At 52.5% G+C, this 19588-nt stretch overlaps 2 protein-coding genes across 3 annotated transcripts; both read right to left on the bottom strand.

Annotated features, from left to right (window-relative positions):
• Positions 1–413: 413 nt before the first annotated feature.
• MCM5 (minichromosome maintenance complex component 5) lies at positions 414–10778 on the bottom strand. 2 transcript variants are annotated; one of them, XM_052790646.1, is made up of 17 exons: positions 10617–10778; positions 10012–10194; positions 8979–9105; positions 8739–8867; positions 8110–8282; positions 6676–6831; positions 6412–6578; positions 5623–5794; positions 5330–5441; positions 4413–4556; positions 4039–4104; positions 2936–3112; positions 2715–2827; positions 2318–2446; positions 1910–2052; positions 1224–1351; positions 414–774 (listed from the first exon to the last, which is right to left on the bottom strand). In XM_052790646.1, exons 2-17 carry the CDS (start codon positions 10176–10178, stop codon positions 673–675), a joined length of 2205 nt encoding a protein of 734 aa, XP_052646606.1. In that variant the 5' UTR covers positions 10179–10194; positions 10617–10778; the 3' UTR covers positions 414–672. The 2 variants fall into 2 exon arrangements, with proteins under 2 accessions (XP_052646606.1, XP_052646608.1); XM_052790648.1 differs by having other exon boundaries at positions 10646–10717.
• A 2343-nt stretch (positions 10779–13121) lies between these two features.
• HMOX1 (heme oxygenase 1) lies at positions 13122–19588 on the bottom strand. The gene is made up of 5 exons (XM_052790386.1): positions 19365–19588; positions 18919–19036; positions 16050–16541; positions 15332–15440; positions 13122–13853 (listed from the first exon to the last, which is right to left on the bottom strand). Exons 1-5 carry the CDS (start codon positions 19514–19516, stop codon positions 13717–13719), a joined length of 1008 nt encoding a protein of 335 aa, XP_052646346.1. The 5' UTR covers positions 19517–19588; the 3' UTR covers positions 13122–13716.

Below are 19588 nucleotides of genomic sequence, written 5' to 3'. Positions count from 1 at the left end.
TGACACAGCCCTTTACGATGCAGGGTAAAGCGTTTGCCTGCTGCAGCCCTTGGAGAGGGGCAAGAGGGATAAGGAAAGAGCAGCTTTGAAGCGGGGACCAGCAGGTTGTTTCCTTTGCTGCTGCTGGCAGACAGGGAAGACAGCAGCAGCCTGCATGCAGCGACCGCGTAAGCACCGCTGAGCCCAACAGGGCAGCCTGTGCCAACAGGATTTATGCCTTAATAGACAGATCAAACCCTGAGCAAGAAAGGAGTTTCTGCCTTCAGGGCTGCTGGTGCTGCCCACAGGGCTGTGTCCTGCCTCGAGGCGAGTCCCAGGATGGGCTCTGGGCGAGTAGGAGGGATGCCTTTCCAACCAAAATCCTGCGCTCCCTCCAAAAGGGGAAGGGGATACATCCGGGCAGCCAAAGACCCTGGGCTACCAATATTAGTTTTTATTTTAATACAGACTAAAAGCTTTTGGAGTTCAAAGAAACATCAACGTTGACACAGTGACAAGAGCACCCAAGGGGAACCCTGACCACCCCAAACCCCAGTTCAAGAGGGAAGCCCTGGGCTGTTTGGCTCCCCAAGGAAAAGCTTCTTCCAGGAGCAGGCTCCCACCCCACGGGGCACTCTGCCTGCACGTGGGCTCACGTCAGGCAGCAGCGGTTCCCTCCCCACGCACGGGAGGTCACTTGATGCGGTAGAGGACTTTGCGTTGCATGCGGTGCTGAATCTCCCCCCGCCGCATCATCAGCTGCAGCACCTTGTAGATGGCATGTTCCGGGTATTTCTGGAAAAGGGGAAAGCAGGGGGAGATGAGCCGGCAGGGAAAAGCTCACCGGAGCCCAGTGGGAACCTGCAACCACCACTAAAGCCTGGCTGTGCCTCTCCAGAGGGATGGAGCCCGGTGGCACCAGGCACTGCTACTCCTTTCCCCTTTCACTATTTCAGGTCTGACTGCAGCCAGTCTCACAAATCAAACAGTTCTGGTTTCAAGGGTAGGATCCCAACCTACCCAAACAGCCCCAAACCTCAGTGCTTTTGCAGAAAAATAAGTTCTTGCCTCACACCCCTTAAACTCTGCAATCACATTGCGCACCACTCCCTACAAACAACTTCAAAAGCAGGTATGACCAAAAGGCTCTCCAGCCACCCCTTGGGGAATGGGTTTCACCCCCCGAGTGGCAGCCTGGGGTCCCTGGTTTCACAGCCCAACCCTCCACAGGGTCCCTGGCCCACCTGCCGCATGAAGTCCTGGACGATGCTGTGCTCCGACACCTGAGAGCCGATGGCAAAGCGGCGCTTGAGCTGCTTCTCGATGCGGGACAGCATCTCTTGGTCCTCCTGTGTCGTGAAACCTTCTGCCCCTGGAGGGAGAGGCTGTGTGAGCTCTCTGTGCCGCCCAGACATCACTCTTAAAGCCAAAGTGCCCGTCTCCTGTGTCTCCCACCACACCTGCACGCCTCGATGACTTCAGGGAACCCATGAGCAAATCCACCACCAAAGGTTGCGGAGCTCCAAAGACACATCTGAACGTGGACCCGACTGCTGGAGCTTCCTTCAAAGCCTTTGTGCCACTCTGCCTCCCAAGGGAACATTTACCCCCACAGGTAAAGATGTTAGAGGACAAAAAGGCTGATGAACCACCTCCAGCGCTGGACTCTGCCCTTGGGACCACAAGGGCCCAGACCTTCCTTCCCTTGCCCAGCACGGATGGAGACCCTCGGTGACATTTCTCATTGCCCTCCCTTGCTGCTGCAGGCATTGCTTTGCCTTTGCTCAGAAAACAAGTCCAGCACCTACCCGGGGGGGTGCCTGGTAGCACCCCCAGCCTGGTCCGGGCAGGGAAGCTCATCTCTCCTTGCCCTGAGCAGCCAGACCAGGCATGTCCCTCCTGTCCCCAGCACAGAGCATCTCCCCCTCACCTGCCAGGCTGCCCGACATGGCCGCATCAAGCGTGGACACCTGGAAGAGCCGCAAGGCCTCCTCGACGTCTGCCTCGGTGGTGAAGGGCTGAAGCTTCATCTTCCCCAGGGACTCGGCGATGCGCACGATGGCCTCCAGCTGCCTGCGGCCAAAGGAGACGTTCCCTGCTTTCTACTGCGGCTCCGAGGGGTCGTCTCCTTCCCCCCCTGAGCCCTGACACCCACTTAACCCCACTCCAGGCACCTCCTGTCCCCCCCACGGCACCTCCAGCGTTGCCCTGTTCACACAGGACTCCCCCAAACCCCAGCACCCCACTAACTCCCCTCCCGGGCTACCCCAGGTGACACCCAGCGATGCCATCCCAACCCCGAGGGTTTTGGTGGGGAGAGGAGAGCAGGCTTGCTCACCGGACGGTGATGGGGATGCTGGAACGCCGGTCGCTCTCCTGCTCGTGCTGGCGAGTGCCGCTCCGCATCAGGACGTAGCGGTTCTTCAGCTTCTCCGCCGCCGCCGCCGACAGCCGAGGGCCACATTTCCTGCAAGGGGGGACAGGAGCTGGACGCAATGTCGACAGGGACGGTCCCCTGGGCAGCGGTGGGGGGTCCCCGGGCACCCCTCGTTTCCCCGGGCCACGCCGCGGCACCGTTGCGAGCTGCTCTCGCTTCCCTTTTTTCGAGGCAGGAGTTAGAAAAAAAGGTCACCCAGACAGAGCGCTCGCAAACGTCGGCCGCGCGGTTCGCTTCTCGCCGCTGCCTCCCGCCACGCAAGCCTGGGCGCTGCCAAAAAGTCATGCCTCGCACTCACGTCCGACAGAAGGAGATGAGCTTCTTCAGCTTGTTCAGCTCGATCTCGCCCTCCACGGCCTGGGTCTGGGTCAAGGCGCTCACGTGTAAGGACATGACGTGCTTGGCCAGTGTCTAGGAAAGCAGAAAGCAGTCAGGCAGCAGGACCCCCCCCCCCCGGCATCCCCCTCCTGAAAAATGGGGCACCACCAGTCCCAGCTGCCCCCGTGCGCCCCGACCCACCATGTCTCGCTCCTCATTGTGCTCATCCTTGACGATGAAGATCATGTCAAAGCGGGACAGGATGGTGGGCATAAAATCAATGTTCTCCTCGCCTTTGGTCTCATCCCAGCGCCCGAAGACGGAGTTGGCAGCTGCCAGCACTGAGCAGCGGGAGTTGAGCGTGGTTGTGATTCCTGCCTGCGGGGGGAAGGAGAAACGGATGGGGTCAAGACCACATCCATGTCACAGCAGGGCTAGAAGGCTATCAACTCGTAGTGAAAGGTCCAAACCAGTTTGCAAGGACTCATCCTCAATCACTTGCATTTAAATAAAACCCCCTATGTAGCATCCAATCGCTCTGTAATCCACGCTGGAGAGGGGTCAGCACAGGAGCTACATGGGGCTGGACCCACATGTCCTTCTGGAGGAGGACTGGCTTCAGCTGAGGCTTGAGCGCCGAGTAACTTCACTTCAAACCTCACGTCAAGGGCAACGACATGCAAGTCCCCATCCCAAGTTTGCGATCTGAGTTGGAAATGCGGCAGCTGGGGCCGAGTCCCCCGAGCAGCCCCGGGAGCAAAGCATGGGTTTGCAGGTAGCAGGGCAAGAGCGAGCAGCAAGGAAAAGCCGTGGTGGGTGCTCTGTTACCAGGGGCTGAACAGCTAAGGGGTGAGCCAGAGTGACCAGGAGGGAGCAGAGGTGCTAGAAAAAAAGGCTGAGCAGTGGAAATGAAGAGGAACTCTGATCTGATATCCATCAGGCAGTTTCTGTAGATCTTCTGAGAGGGTGGAGAGCAGTGGGAAGGAAGAAAATGAAGTGATATCAGGCTGTGACACAGGGACATCAGCAGAACTACTAAATCTAGAGGAGCAGAGGACAGGCAGAACAGAGGGAGCTCGTTTCAGTCCTGCCAAAGTTCAGGCTGCCTGAGAGAAGACAACCCAAAGCCTACAGGCAGGGCTGACCGGTCTCAGATCAGAGAAACCAGTAACCATCAAAACCACTGCCTGGACTCTAAAATGGGCAATTCTGGCAAAAGATGCCTGGCCACTGGCTGCTAGGCTCTCAGAAACCCAGTGGCAAGTCAGGCTCCCGCCCCGGGGCAACACGCACCCTTAACTCACCTTAGCAATGGAGATGGTCTGCTGCTCCATGGCCTCATGAATGGCCACGCGGTCATCCTCCCGCATCTTTTCATCCGAGGTGGGAGAAATGAGGCAAAGAGAAAAAAAAAAAAAAAGTCATCATCAATTTCTTCCGCCAGACCTTGGCTACACACCCACTGACACTGACCCCCAAGGTAAGGCTCTGCAAGGACCTCTGCCCAAGAGTGCAGGACGTAACCAGAGTTTCCCTCCAGCCCTATTTCTTTCCCCAAAAGAAAGTGAGGCAGCCTCAGGAGAGTTGCCCTTTCTCCTGCAGCTCTGGGCTCTCCTGGGAGAAGCCAGCAGCCCAAGGGCTCTCCTCCCCGCTCCCACGCGGGCAGCCCCACGGGTACCTTGTCGAACTCGTCAATGCACACCACTCCCCCATCCGCCAGCACCATGGCTCCTCCTTCCATGAAGAAACTCCTGGAGGAAGGGTCGCGGATCACCGAGGCCGTCAAGCCAGCAGCGCTGCTACCTTTCCCCGAGGTGTACACCTAGCAGCATGAGGGACAAGGAAGGGGACAGCACGTCAGCCGCCGCGGATCCCAGGAGCCCACCGCTTCAGAAGGAGGACAAAGCAGCCCCGGTACTGCAAAAACCAGAGCTGCTGGAGGAAACACATGGACCTCCAGGAAAAGCCCTCGACACGTGCCAAAAACAGACCTGCTGGGTACAGAGCAAGACTATTGCCTAGTCCCAGGCCTCGGACTAAGCAGCTGTGACGCACCAGAGGGCTTGAAGACACACAAATACAGGTATTAAGTACAGAACAGGGAGTGATTCATTGTTTAGTGGGCTGCTGCATTAGCTTTGTTTTCCCCCCGAGGGAACAACACAGTCAGAGGCTGAGTTTAATAGAGACTACAAGAAAACACAGCTGAAAATATAATTTCATGCCTGGGCTCAGCCTGCAGGTCCGTGCCTGAGATGCAGTCAACTTCATTTGTCCTGACCAGCCAGGCTCTCTGCTGATCAAGTCTCAACAACAAACAACAGCACCAGTCACGTCTTTGGACGTCTGCAAATAGCCTGGCTCGTATCCTAATGAAAGGCATTACCTGCTTCCCCTTCCCTCCCTCGTCCCCTGCCGTGCACCCCATCTCTTCCAGGCTAGCACCAGAAACGGCAGTTCGCACCTCTGCCAGCCAGTCGAGTTGTGGATGCGCGGGCAGGTATCTGCTGTGACCACGGTCTGGTCCTTGGTGCTACGCAAAGAGCAGAAGGAAGAAACCAGCCACGCTACAAGCGAGCACCTCAAACCACCTACCCCAATGGGCGAACACTTCTCGACGAACTTCAGAAGCTGGGATTTGGCCGTGCCGGGGTCACCCAGCATCAGTAAGTTGATGTCTCCTCTGCGGGTCAGCCCATCTGGGAGCCTGGACAGTCAGGGCAGGAAAAAGAGAGGGAGGAGAGACGGTGAGACTTTATTCTGATAACCAAACGTTGCTGACTAGTGGCAGGCGGCTGGCAGCACCGCCAGAAGACCGTACGAGGGCTTTGTGCCATGAACGACACCCCTGCCACCACGCTCTCTCCACCAGGCTGACTTTTCCCCACCTCTTGCGAGAGCCTCCAAATAAGAGGCAGGCAATGGCCTTCTTGATGTCGGTGCTGCCATAGATGGAGGGTGCGATGCTCTTGGCGATGGTCTCATAGATGTTGGGCATGGCAGCAAGGCGACGAAGTTCCTCCTCTTCTTGAGGGGTCACTGAGCCAGCAAAGCTGTGTCCTGTACAGGGATGAGGAGAATGATGCAACAGCGAACAAATGGATGTTTTAAAATAAAGGACGCTACTCCCCCCACACCCGCTACCGCCAAAATCCCTTCTTGAAGATCATGCCAAGTGCCACCAGGTGGGAAGGGTGGAGAGGGCAGGCGTTTGCTATCCCAGCAAGGCAGGCTGTGTCCTTAGAGGCTAGTAAGAAAAAGCAAGGACCTTGGACAAAGCAGCTCTGGAGGAACCAGCGGGAGAATTACAGTCAGGACCATGTTTTAAATACATAGCTCAATTTTAACCATCAACTTCAGCCCAGATCCTCAGGGATGGCTTAGCAGATTCCCACTAAGATCAATAAGATAAAAGCACTTAAATACCTTGGAGGACTCAGGCTGAAGCCTCCTCATTTAATATCACTGAGAAAAAGTCATACAGGACATGACTATAGAGCATTCAGGGCAAGTTAGACCCCTGGACTGGCTTGAACCTTCTGCTATATAAGCAGCAGAGAAGGACCCAGGCTGTGACTTCATGCAGTCCTTGCTGAGGGACCACCTTGTTCGGGAAGGGACCGTCCCAACACCAGGCTACCAACACAGACCATATGGGCACCAAAAGCAGCCCTCACCTGAGCCCTCCACATCCACCTGGATGCCCACCACGCGGATATAAGCGCTTCGGATGCCCACGCCCACGTTGTCACGGCTTCTGTTCTTGCTCTGGGTGGATTTCTTGATGGAGTAGATGCCCATGATAGTGACTCTGTTCCCTGGGACAACTTTGTCACACAGGTACCTGAGAAAAAGAAGGAGAAAAGCAGAGGATGGTAGCGGGCAAAAAGATGGCACCAGCAATACCCAGCGGGGTCAGGGTGGTGAGACCGCGCTGGTACCTGTCGCAGTACAGCTGCAAGTGCCGGGGCATCTCCCCGTGCGGCACAGCATCCGGGGACTCCTGCAGCTTCAGGACTTGGAAGTCCACACACTTGCACTTATCTGGCATGATGAAATAGGGGTCCAGCGGGCACTTTGGGCGGCCGGCTTGTTCTCTGTGTAGAGAGATCAATCAGGGAAGGCTGCTGGCACTCAAGAGCCGCCCCTGGGAACCCCCCTGTAGAGGGGACAGCGGTGACAGAGCCCGGAGCGGTGCCCAGCAGGTGAGAAGGGCGGTCACACAGGGCCGAACCAAAGGCTCCCCAAGCCCTCTGTCTTGTCTTCAACAGCTGCCAAAGGCGGGCACGAGAACAAGGCAAAGACAGAGTGATACTTGCCCGAGTACTCTCCCTGCCTCCCCCCTCTCCCCTGCTAGCTAAAAGCAGGGAGGAAGGTAATTAATTAATTACACAGAAGGTGACAGTACAGACTCAGCGACACAGAAGGGCATTTTTCTTTACAACCTCGTGCACGAAGCAAATGTTAAGTGGTTTCTGGTAAGAAAACAATTAGCAATGTGACAAGGCTGCCGTCAACCTCCCAGTCTCTCGAGACGTATCTGCCTCGCTAGACTACAAGCTCTCCAAGACACGGAGCACCTCCACGTCCCGCTGCTGTCTCAGTACATCACTACAGATGCCTGACGCCACGCAGGGCTGTCAGGGAGGGCAACACGAGAGTGCAAATGCACTCGTGCAGTCAAGGATCAGGAGCGAGGTGCCGTACAGACCATGCGCAAGAACGATCCCTATCCCAAAGACCTCTCAAGCTGCGTTAGAGGTAAGGTGCAGAAAATAAATACTGGCAGGCATGAGCTCGAAGACACAACCCACCAGGATCGGTCGGCGCGAGAGCTGCAGCACAGCGGCAGCCTGATGCTCACAGTTCGCATGGGCATCAAGAGCCGTAAAGCGTGATTGGAAAGTTAGTGGCAAAGCATCCCTACAGAAGGTAACGCAAAACAGCCCCCCTCGGGAGGGGGAACACAGAAGGAAGAAGTTTGTTTGAAAAAGGGAACAACTTAATAGGAAGTTGGGACAGCAGCTTAATGCAGCATTACGGGACAGGTGGAGGCAGGAATGAACCTTTAGGTAAAACAGGCAAAGCGCCCTGTAGATATAACGAACTCCCTGGACACGGCTGCTCAACGCTGCTTGCAGCGCTGCTCACGCAGCACCACGACCGGTGTGACCACAGACGGACGGAGCTAAAACCTGCCGGCCACGGGTGCGCGCAGGCTTAAGGGCAACACAAAGGGAAGAAGCAGAGAGCAGCGCAGATGATTCTGCCTTGTGTGACAGGGAGCTGACTCCATGCAGCAGGCGTGGGATAGAGGGGCAGCACAAGGGGACGCAGCCTTTTTTTTTCCCCATCATCCCCACGTCAGTCCTTACGTGTTGCATTTTCTGGGGAGAGCGTAACCCTCCAGGCCCGGGCGCACCGCGATGTTGCTGATGGTGTTGCGGCAGCTGCGGCACTGGATGGCTATTCTGGTGGCTTTGGCTTTCACGGGGGTTGCTGCAATTACAATTCCAGGGATCTTCACAAGGTGGGACATCTGGTCAGACTGAAAGGGAAAAGGTGAAGGGAAGGTGAGAAAGCTGTCACTGGAGGATGGATGGGAAACTAAAGAAGTTAAAGAAACACAGTTCTTCCTTAGCTACGCTTCCCACGTTCATGGAACTAAAGTACCAGAACATAAAAGCCCGCACTTCTTGACAACATCACTCTCTTGCTCTGGAGTAGTAGGGGATGGTTGCGTGACTTAAGCCACGCTGATTTCAAAACAAAAGAGAAAATGACAAAACACTGCCTGCAGAACATCACTTATAGCCAGAGCGTCCCCACAGCAGCAATCAGTAGTAACAGTCCTTTGCAGTCAGATTTAAGTTGCAGAGTACCCCGGCTTGTAAATTAGTGTACAACCCATGTGATCAAGTACCAAAAGCTTCCTCTGCAATCACACCCCCACACGAGCAAGCCCTGCCACCTGCTGCTCAGCGTGGCAGCGGATTCACCTCACCTTCAGGCTGCGGATGTTGGCTGCGTTGGCATCCGATCTCAACATCACCTGGATGTCTTGGAGAGTTTCTTCCCCTGAAGGACGAGGACGGGTGACCTCATCTGCGACTTCTTTTGCTGCTTCTTCCAACTACAAAGGGAAAAACGAGGCTACTATGGGTATGTTACAGTGCGTCGTCAGGGCTGCTCGCACAATGTGACAGTGTCAGCGTGCCAGGTTGCCAAACTCTTCCATCCTTACCAGCTGCAGGTGCTCCGCTGGTTGCTTGTACAGATAGTCAGCGAGATCTTCATCAAAGCTGGCCAAGTCCTCCATCTCCACCTCCACCCAGTACTGACTCAGGTTATAGTGCCGTTTAAGCTCATCCCTGGAAGGCAGTAAGCGGTAAAGGTTTGCAGGACGGAAAGCACCGGTCACCCACAGTGACCTTATCACAAGGAGGGAGCAGAGAAGGCAGGTTCTGCAGGGAGTCCTTGGTTTGAAAAGCAAACGGGAAAAATCAGGAGAGTGCCAAGAGAAGCCTAGGGGGACCGGGGCAAATCTTTCACCCAAACCCATTTTGAAATGTGCCATAAGACCAGGGACACCAGCGCTTGCAGTGACAATGTAAAGTATAGCACTAATTGTTTACCAGTTACACAAACAGATAGACAATTAGAAAACTTCTATAGAGAATAATACATATTATACCTAAAATATGATTTTAAAAAAGGAAATAATAGCATAGCAGGCAATGTTGTCCTTAAAAAAGCCAGGGTGCATGAAAGTCAGAGACGAAAGGTGAAAGATTGTCCTAGCCCTTGCATGATACATCTCCACATTCTCGCACAGTTGTGTCTCCAAGCTGCAGAGGCAAAGGGATGGCCAAGGGACCTTCATAGCCTCAGAAAGCACACAGGGACAGTGCTGCACTGATTTTAATGGATACAGACAAAACTCCAGACCAGAAAGGACTAGAGCTTGAAGACAGACCTTGAATTTCGGAACTAGATGCAAGCTTGGCAGTGCAGATCCCTCTATTGCTACCTCTGCCACTGGCTGGCTGCCTAAAAATTTGGGAGAACCCCAGACCTCAGTTTTCCAGTAATATGACATGGGAACAACAACATTTCTTATACTGACAAAGAGCTCTTTACGGTCTATGGGAAGAGAAAAGCTGACATGTGCTATTGTATATCTGGGGTGTGCATAGCAGGAAGGAGGTTAACAGCAGACTGGACGTGCAAAGAGGAGTGGGGAAGGCAAAGAAGGAGAAAAGGGCTCACGGCAGCACCTGTATTTGAAGGTGAAGCCCGTCCGGTCCGTGCCCACCCGGTACTGCCGCAGAAACTCCTTGAACCGCTTTTGCAGCTGCGATTTCCGGACCTGCCCCTCGTCCACTGACGCATCGCCCCCAAAACTGTCGCTGTAGTAAATGCCGGGGTCGTCGAAGCCGGACATGGTGACTGCTGCTCCCCTGTGGGGGTGAGAGCGCACGGTCAGCCCTAACCACCAGCACCAGCACCACCACAAGCACCAGCACCACCACAAGCACCACCACCACCACAAGCACCAGCAGCAGCAGCACCAGCAGCACCAGCACCAGCAGCAGCACGACCAGCAGTAGCACCAGCAGCACCAGCATCAGCAGCACCACCACAGCACCAGCACCACCACAACAGCACCAGCAGCATCAGCACCAGGACCACCAGCACCAGGACCAGCACCAGCACCAGCAGCACCAGCACCATCACCACGACCTCCTCCGCACCAAATGCCCCCCGAAATGCTGCCCCCCGCCCTGCCCACGTCCTCACCCTCCCGCCCAACGCCCCACGGGATCCCCCACCCCAAATTCCCCACGCGCACCCCCTTGCCCCCCCCAATCCCGCCCCGCACCTCGCCGCCCGCGGGACGCCACCACCAACTTTTTCGCGGCAAAAACGGCGCGCGGCGGAAACCAAACTGCTGCGACGGAGCGCACCGCCTCGCACTCCGATTGGCCCAGCCGCAGCTCGCCGCCGCGGATTGGGCACCGGCCGCCCTCCAGACCCGCCCCAAGAGGAAGAGCGCGGCCTCGCCGCTGCCGCCGATTGGCTGCGGCGCTCCGCCCCCTGCCGGCCGGGCGCAGTTTGGCGCGAAATCTGGGGGAGCTGAAATGGCGGGCGGGCGGACGGGACCATTGTGGCGGTGGGCGGGGGGAGCGGGTGAAACCATTGCGGGCAGCGGGAGCGTTAGTTGCCCTCAGGCGACGGGTGCGAGGCCGTGAGGGGGAGGCGGAGGCCTTAGTTACCGAGAATAAAATAAATTACTGCTGTAGGGAGGGCTGGAGGCTGTTGCTGCAGGGCTCGGCGGGGTGGTAGGGCCTGAGCGGGGTGTCCCTGTGGGCAGGAGGGAGCTGGGCCTAGACTTAGGCCTGATGTGGGTGGCTGTGGTGCAGCAGGCCCACGGCCACGGAGGGCAGGGTAGAGGAGAAACCTGCTGGATGTGGTGGGACGTACTGTGAGGAAATGGCGGGCAGGTGGTCTGGCTGGGGTCCCACAGGGATGGCAGTGGCTGTGCCGCAAGCCTGATGGCTTGCGAACAGGCTGCTGCCTCAGGGTGTGTGTTCTCCGGGACGCTTTTCTCCTGACCAATAGTGAATTTGGGGGGAAGGCTGGCAGGTTGTTGGGTAAGCGTTTTGGCCCTTCAGAAGTGCGGTAGTGCGCAACCTAAATGGAAACAAAGCTGGGAAGCATAGTGCGTTGCAAGGGAGGTGTAACTGCAGCAGGTGGAAAATAAAGACTGCCTCGTTGTTGCAGAGAAACCAACTCACGTGTTGCAGACAAACCAGATACATTCATAAAGATCGTAGAAGAGTACAAGCAAAGCTTTAGTCTTCGCCTCCGAACACTTCTTTAGGCTCAGTGTGGAGTCTTTCAGTGTGCGATAGCACAACAGCTGTGAGATACTCAAAGCACCATACCTCTTCTGCCGCGAGCAGGGAGGGGATGACGTCAGTCTGCATCCAGATTTCCTAACTCTGAGGTCACAAGTTACAATCTCTTTGGGCAGGGGAGAGGGGCTGAGTGTGGTGGAGTGCATTTCTGAGCTCATGGGCATTTGTTTGCATGTTTGGGAGGTTTAGCTATTCAGCATGGTTGAGTGAACATAATGATTTAGTTGGGGTGGGTTAGAGGGACTGAATAGGTAGAACTTAATATAAATTTGAATGAATGAATAAGTTCTTATATTTGAATAGCTATCAAGCCTCATATCCCTGCTTCTCAAACATCTATCTTTTTTAAGAATTAACTATTTTTTCTACCAGGGGTTGGCAAATGGGTCCAAATAGAGAAGTATTAAAGGAGATTTCTGAAGGGATCTAGGGTAGATAAGAGCCTGAGAATAATGACAGTCCCTCTTTCCCACTGCTTATTCTCAGCAGGACCTGCCTTCTGATTCTTGCTCTTTGAGCAGGTTCAGTGCTGGTCATTAAAACAGATCGGTAGGAAAGCGTGTCTTTGGGATTAAGGTCACAGCCAGAACAGGCAGCATTGTGGAGACAGGTTGATCACAGAGGCTTTCTGGTAGAAAGAGAGGAAAGGAGTCAGAGGTGATAGATAATGGCCTTGTCGGTACCTGCTGTGCCATACCTGAACTGCAGCCTCTCCTGCAGTGACTCCTGTGTTAGAAGACCCTCCGAAGCAGACAGGGCCTATGGCCATAACAGTGGCTGGCCACAAAGCCAGACCTCCAGATCTGCCTCAGCAAAAGGGGAAGAAAGCAAGCGGCGTGTATGGGCTGCTCTAGCAGTGCTGTGTGTTTGGTGTGTCTTTAGCAATGCCATGTGCCTGCCGAGCCCTGGGAGTAAGTTGGCTTAGTTTGTTACCTCGGTGAGAGCATGCAGTTGCATGCTTCATGTCTCCCATTTAGCTGCCTCATAGGATCAAAACCTAGTGTGCATTTCATTTCTGGGTGGTGAAAACATACTTGCTTTTCTGATTCATGCTGAAGTTCTCGCAAAGGCAGTCTGCTAACCGAGCCCTTACTGGTAGTGGTCAGGGAGAGCTATCCTGGTTTCGACCAGCTGAGGGTCCCGTCACCTTTTGCTTTTAATAGTATAGCAACCAGCTCTTACGTACGGCTTCCACCCCTTAAAAATACTTTGTACGCTCACAGAATTTCAGGCCATTTCTAGAAATAGAGACCAGCATGTAGGAGCTGAAGAAACCTGCCCCAGCCTGTAACAGGTTATTGTTAGCACTGAGTGGGAGCAGAGTCTGGCTCTGATGATAGCTCCCACTTTCATCTATTGACATGTCTGTGGAGGCAGCAGCTCCAAAAGACATAAAACTGGGAGGAAGAAAGACACCTCCTTTCTCCCCAGGTAAGGCTTTAATAATAGGAAACACCAGGCCTGAAGACTTTACATTGAAGTTTAATATGTATATAAATTATATAACCAGACAAGAGAATGACACTGATCTTCAACAACCGTCTTCTGCTTTTTAAAAAACAAAAATGATTGGAAAAAGAATTAACAAAGACCTACTAGTGTCATATAAAACAGTCTATAACCCACAGGAGCCACATGGCTCCACAGAAAAAGTGATCACAGTATTATCTAGCAGTATAAAAAATTGAGCAAACGGAGCTCCGGGGAGCTTCATATTTCTGAGGAGAGACAGATGTCAAAGCTGCATTTCTGATCCTGTAGGGTTTTTGCAGGCAGTCTGTAAAGCAATGACAATTCCTGGCCATTGTTTTTAGCCTTTTCTACCCTTAGTTTTTGGTGATAAAGTTAGTCTCTGAGAAGAGCTCACACCAAGCACGGGAGAGACTTTGCCTGAACCCCCTTAGCACGCTCTTTGATTTCTGGGGAGAAAAGTCTCCTAATATTAGTGGCAGAGCCAAGATCACAGTACTCAGTCGGGGGGAATTTCTCTCGCAAGGACTGGGAAGGTGGATTAGTTCAGGGTGAGGGAAGGCATGAAGAGAAGGTGAAGGTCCTGCTCTTTCACATGGCAAATAAGCCCAGGGCAACTGTCGTGGCTAGGAAGCTGAGCGCCAGGATCCACCGCACCAGGCGAGTGATGGGCATCATGTCTGTGGGTCTCCTGTTTGTCTTCTTACTTTCTTGCCCAGGTGCTGGACCTAGATCAAATATGGAGAAAAAAAAAAAAGGCAGGTGAGAAGAGGTTGAGGCAAGAAGCTGCTGCACTTGCTCTCCCCAGTGCCAGAGCAGACCTTGCTGGAGTGGTCAAGGGGAGAAGGAGGAAGCCCAGAGCCCATTTGGGCTGGGGGGAAACAGTGGCAGCAGGTTCTGCTCTCCTGGGGTAGGTGAAGAAGGGAAGCAGCAGACTTGACCTGGGAATCTCAAAGGCTCACGACCTCTTCCCTTGTCTCCTTACAGGCTTATAAATGCACTATCCAGCTCCATCAAACCTCTGATGTGTGCAGAAGACAGCCAAATACTTAAGCCAGAATTTTAAAAGGCATTTTGTCTCCTACTTCTCATTGATATAATTGGTTAGGCATCTAATGACCTTAAACAGGTAGTCCTTAGCACTCCAGGCAAATAATTTTCCCAGTACGACTTCAGGACGGGATTCCTCATCCAACACCAAACTTTTCAGAAAATCCTACTTTAATGAGTGCATTGGGAAAGGAGCGGCAAAATTTCACAGAGAACTTTTACTGCCTTTCCCAAAGAAGCTGCTTTAAGCTTCATTGTATAGAGATGCACAAGACAAGGTTTGCTTTTCATTCTTTGCCACAGGAAAACTGTGGTTCAACCCAGTATGCATGAAAAATCTGCCTTTTAGCATCAGAATAGGTAGGTCATAAGGGCTTTTTTACTTGAATCACACATTTTCAGGGAAACCACTCGCCTCTGTAAACATCTGAGCCTGCTCCTCACTCAGTTACAAGCCTGACTCCGTGAAAAGGGATTGCTCTGCTTGCAGCCGCTGTTCGGGCTTTGCCCAGTTCAGGATCAGCGCTTGCCAGTAGTGGAGATTTTTCAGTTTTGCAAAACTGATGGGCAGCCTGTACCTCCTCACTTCCCAGCTGGTTACATTTCACCATCCAGAACAATGCTCACTATCAACCCAGCACACTTTCAGGAGTGTTTTCAGTAAATATTTCTGGAAGGCAGGAAAATGACCAGAGGGAGACTTAGTCCGATAGGACAGGCCATTGGATAAGGCTCTGTGTCTGGAAGAACCTCCTGTCAGCATCACAGCACCACGGCTGATCTGCTGGGCCCAAAATTGCCGCCTTTACTTCTGTGAACTCAAGGCAAGTTTTCCCTGTGGTCAAAACTCGTGTGGCAAATGAACCTTACACCTGTTAAAACCTAAAAGGAGGAGAGGGGAGTCTCTTCTTGTAAAGGTCCCTCACTGATGCTATTTCTGGGGAGCCCACATGTGTCATCCTTGCTCTGTCATGTCTAGAAGAGGCTTTGCACACACCAGTGCCTCTCCTTGCACGACCTACTGATGGCTGGAGAAGAGATGGGGCAAGCACCTCATGCTTATTTCTCGGTGGCTTTTACAAACAAGAACAGAGGAAGGGAGGAGAACAAAACCACAAGGGGCAATGTTAAACACCTGCCCTTAGAAGTGTCTTACCTTGCTCATGTGATTTGTTAACGTTCCTTGTGCGAAGCTCTGCCTTCGGCTGCACAGTGTGACCATTCTCCTGGCCCTTAGACACCAGCTCCTGCAGTGCCTCAAACACCTGAGAAGAGGGAACACTGTGTCATTATGTGGCCTCTTCTTCTTTCACTGGACCCCTTGCCCCTGCCCTAGGCACTTTAAGAACTAGAGGAAGACACAAGCCTTCAGTCTAAGTCTCCTGGCACTTTTTGCATGGAACATAATCTGCCTGTGGGGTCAAGAGCATGTCTTTCAAACTCCTTGTTCACTTTACAGGTTCTCCCTGAAGCTTCCAGCTCAGGAGAAGGCTATTGCCCATCTTCTGATGGTAAGGAAAGCAAGGTACCTGTGCATCTAGTCAGCATCCACAGAGGACCTGTGGAGCTGTACTGTAGAGGTAGGACAGATCGGTGGTGATCCCCACTCCCAGTATGAGCCCTCATTCATATCTGAATAATGCCACATGGAAGAGACTGAATTCAAACCCTAAGGGAGGGAGAAGAGCTTTTCAGAGACCAGCCTTTTACTAGGCTCCCAGCTTGGACAAGTGTAGCCATCCAACTCTGACTGGCTTGCCCTAATCCACAACTTCCTGTAAACTCCACGGCAGAAATACCGGCTTTGCCTTTGCCCTGTAGCTATTATCTCGTTTCAGAGAGGGTGTGGACAGGCAGGGCTGTCTGGTTGTTACCTGTATATTTAGCAGGAATGCATTCTTGGCCTCCTCCAAGACTCTTTTCTTAGTGGCAAGATCCATCTCGAGGGCATTCATGCGGGAGCGATAGAGCTGCTTGAACTTGGTGGCGTTGGAGACTCCATCGAAGGTGAAGAAAGCCAGACCTTCTCCAGTGGCGGGCAGCTGGAGGGCCTTTTGGGCAATTTTCTTCAGCACCTGCCCCCCAGACAGGTCTCCCAAATAGCGAGTGTAGGCATGGGCCACCAGGAGCTCTGGCTGGTCCTTGCCTACGTAGTGGATCCTCTCAACGTATTTCTGAGTAGCCTCAGGACACGGGATCTCTCCCCTCCAGTTGCTGCCGTAGAAGTACTCCAAGTCTTCCTCCAGGGCAGCTTTCCGGTGCAGCTCCGCCGGAAAATACACAGGGGCAAAAACTGGGTTGTCCTTGTTACGTTCAATCTCTTCTTCCAGAGCAGAGTAGATGAAGTACAAGGATGCCGTAACCAGCTGAAAGAGAAGGAAGAGGATGAGCTACAGGTGCATCTGTCTGTCTGCTTCAGGTTTGGGGGACAAATCCTACTAATGAAAAAGTTACTCATGGGTGCACCCAGTGTGAGTCACGCACATCTGTGATGTTGCAGGTTTCCCATGTGGAAAACAGAGTTGCAAGGTGCAGTGAGACACAGTTTAGCCCTTCCCCTTCTGCTTGAGGCAGCATCAGGTAAGATCTAAGCCCTTTCCAGCAGATGTTGGTCTTACCTGCCCTTAAAAGCAGCTGCCTTCACCTTCAAGTTAAAGGTCTTGCAGCTTGATGTAATGGAAATCGAAGCCCTATTAAATCATGCCTGGTCTATTCTCCTCATTCCCTCGGTCAATAGAGACGGTATTCCCAAAGGTGTATTTTCTGGTGCATTGTTCAAATCTGAATGCTTCAACATGTGGCTTCCCTTTGTGGGGCCTTGTGAGACGATGACACACCCTGTTTATTTTTCAACATATTCATCCTGTTGGCATCCCACCATCCTGGGAACTGAGGCACCACCGTCGTCCTCATTCAGACTTGCAAGTGGGGTTGCCTCCTTGGTTGCCTCGAGGAGACAAGATAAAAGGGGGCTGGGAAGCACAGCCTGCCTCTAAAAGATGCCTTTGTGAAGGAGCGCTGTGAGGATGTGTGTTCTCCCCTCTATTTTGAAACCATTGTTATTGTTGTTTTTCCCAGCTTACGCGATACTTTCTTCTATCTGCCAGCTTTTCCACGTGGCGTAAGACAACCTAGCTGTGTTCTTTCTTTCCCCGGGCATTCTGTTTTCAGAGGCTGTATTGATATTTACAACTACCCCGCCCCTTCCTTACACTGGAATCCCTTATCAGCAGCAAAGGGTAAAACATGAAGGTATTGCAGTACAGGTGAGTCAGGCTTGGTGGGGGGATTATGCTGATGACAGGAGAGAAAGCAGTTTACTCTCCCACAAAGCAATCAGTTCTGCAGTAAAAGAGTTGCTGTTTCAACTTTTCCCCACTCTGCCAACAAATAGGACTTTGATAAACACATGGGCAGTGGCTTGTTTGTGGAAACAAATACTCAGATTCTGGGGAGTCAAGTGTCAGGACACATACATAGGTTTGCCAAGAGAGTAAACAAAAAAAGAGGTTTTTAAACAGTACCATGTTATCCAGCTTACTGGAAAAGGAACAAAATATGGGAACATTGCCTAACAAATGAAGAAAATATAACTTGACTGGATGTTTTCAGAGGCAGGTAGTGGTTTAATGGGAAATGTGGCTTTTGAAAACTGTCATTTTTTTAAAACCCATGTCACATCTCACTCCCCCGACGGCGTGTAAATATCTTCTAAGAAAGTGAGCTGTATTCCTGAAGGCCTGACTTTTTACGTTATTGCCAGCCTGTCTCAAAGTTCACTGCCTAACCAATGCCACATTTCTAACACCAGGAAGTCAGCACCTGAGATTAAATTTATGCTTGACTAAATATCCTGAATGTGACCTGTCAGAAATAAGTAGTCTTTTTCCTACTCTTGTGGATTTATTTGCCAAGGAACAATTCAACAACAAAGTAATTAAACCACAGGTTGGATCACTAGCTGTTATTTGCAAGCCTGCACGTCACATCCTATAGCCTCCCAGGAATTTCTGGCCCAGGTGTGTGCTTTGTTTTTGCTCATGGCGTTGTTATGTGGCTCAGATCCCAGGAATCACGTATCTAGCCAGGTTAGGTGCAGACTAATGTCTGCAAATGTTTCTCTTTTATCTTAAGAAAAGCAACAGGCTCCTAACTGTCAAACTCAGTCTGCCTTTGAGTTATTATTGTTCACGATCTCAGCTCTGGTATAACCCAAGTGACAACAGAAACACTGCAAAGTTCAGTCCCAGAGATGATCCCACATCCTCATTTTCTCACTATTCCATCATTATTTCTAGCTGTAGCTGCTTAGAGTGTTGTAAATTTAGTATTCTCCCTCTTTTTGGCATTTCAGCCACTCAAGTATCTGCACATAGTTGTATCCCCATTAGCTATCATTGCCAATAATTAACATGCAGGTATTTATGAAGAAAGAGAAAAGCAATTGCATTAATCCCATCACACTCTTCGTCTTTTTATCCTGTTTCAGCTTGGCTGCCCGTGGTGATATGCACAGTCCTGCCCTGCCTTTTGCAAGAGAGGCCGGAAAGATCTTAGGGTGCTGGAGTTTGATGAGGAGGATGTTTTGCAGAGGAGATGCTGACACCAGACAGCTGTAACGCAAAACTCCTTCCTTGTGCCATCCCCATCCTCCCCGCTTTAGTCCCTGTGCAGCCTGTCTGATCTAATAGTGTATTTCCTGCTGAGGAAATCCCATCCCCAAGGAACGCTGCTATGAAATACCTTAAACTCGTGGAGTGACACCTGCCCCTTCTGGAAATTCCTCATGAACGGCGTGTTCTCCGCCTGCTCGTGCACCTCCTTGGTCACTTCCTTCATCAGTTCTGACAGGTCCTTGGACCTGCAGGGGAAGAGCAGCAAAACAGATGTCAGTGCTGTCGGTCTCCTCTGGCAAAACAGATCTTGGCTCTCTAGGAAAAAAGGGGGAGCCTGGGATGGCAGGAAAAGGAGCAGAGCATTCCCGGGAGCCACAGATGGGAAGTGGGGAGCACTAGCATCCCAAACGCTGTCCCGAGCGAGGAAGACTGACAGACTCCATCCAGAGGTGAAAGCAGGAGCATGCCATTCCCTGCAGAGCAGAAACAGGAACAGCATGCCTAAAAGCAAGGGGAGAAACACAACACTCTTCTGGCAAAAAAAATTCCCTCTCGTTCCCATCCCGCTCTTACCTTTCGGAGCTGTGTGTCTGGGAAGTTTCCATGTTTCTCCCCGTCGTTTCACTCCTCCGCTTCCCTGTTGGCTTTGCTTGCTCGTGCTTTCCTCCTTCCCTTCTGCTCCCAGTACAGTGAAGCTCTTGAGCTGGGCAGCCCAGCTCCCGCATCCAGCTTTATACTGCCAGGCCACGTGAGCAGCCAAACTGCTGACCTCAGTGTGAGTACAAACTTCTTGCAAC

The sequence above is a fragment of the Harpia harpyja genome, chromosome 6 (assembly GCF_026419915.1).
Source record: "Harpia harpyja isolate bHarHar1 chromosome 6, bHarHar1 primary haplotype, whole genome shotgun sequence".
Taxonomy (NCBI): Eukaryota; Metazoa; Chordata; class Aves; order Accipitriformes; family Accipitridae; genus Harpia; species Harpia harpyja.
The sequence above is the reverse complement of the archived record's forward strand: the minus strand, read 5'-3'. Positions and strand labels throughout refer to the sequence as shown.

Coding starts and splice junctions, on each gene's coding strand:
- MCM5 (XM_052790646.1), bottom strand. CDS start 10,178: ATGTCCGGCTTCGACGACCCCGGCATTTACTACAGCGACAGTTTTGGG. Junction 6,832..8,109: donor CTCCCCAGAAAATGCAACAC/GTAAGGACTGAC, acceptor CTCTCTACACAG/AGAACAAGCCGGCCGCCCAA. Junction 4,557..5,329: donor AGAAGTGTTCGCCCATTGGG/GTAGGTGGTTTG, acceptor TCATGCTGCTAG/GTGTACACCTCGGGGAAAGG.
- HMOX1 (XM_052790386.1), bottom strand. CDS start 19,516: ATGCGGGAGCTGGGCTGCCCAGCTCAAGAGCTTCACTGTACTGGGAGC. Junction 15,441..16,049: donor CATTCCTGCTAAATATACAG/GTAACAACCAGA, acceptor CCCTCTTCTCAG/GTGTTTGAGGCACTGCAGGA. Junction 13,854..15,331: donor TAACAAATCACATGAGCAAG/GTAAGACACTTC, acceptor TATTTGATCTAG/GTCCAGCACCTGGGCAAGAA.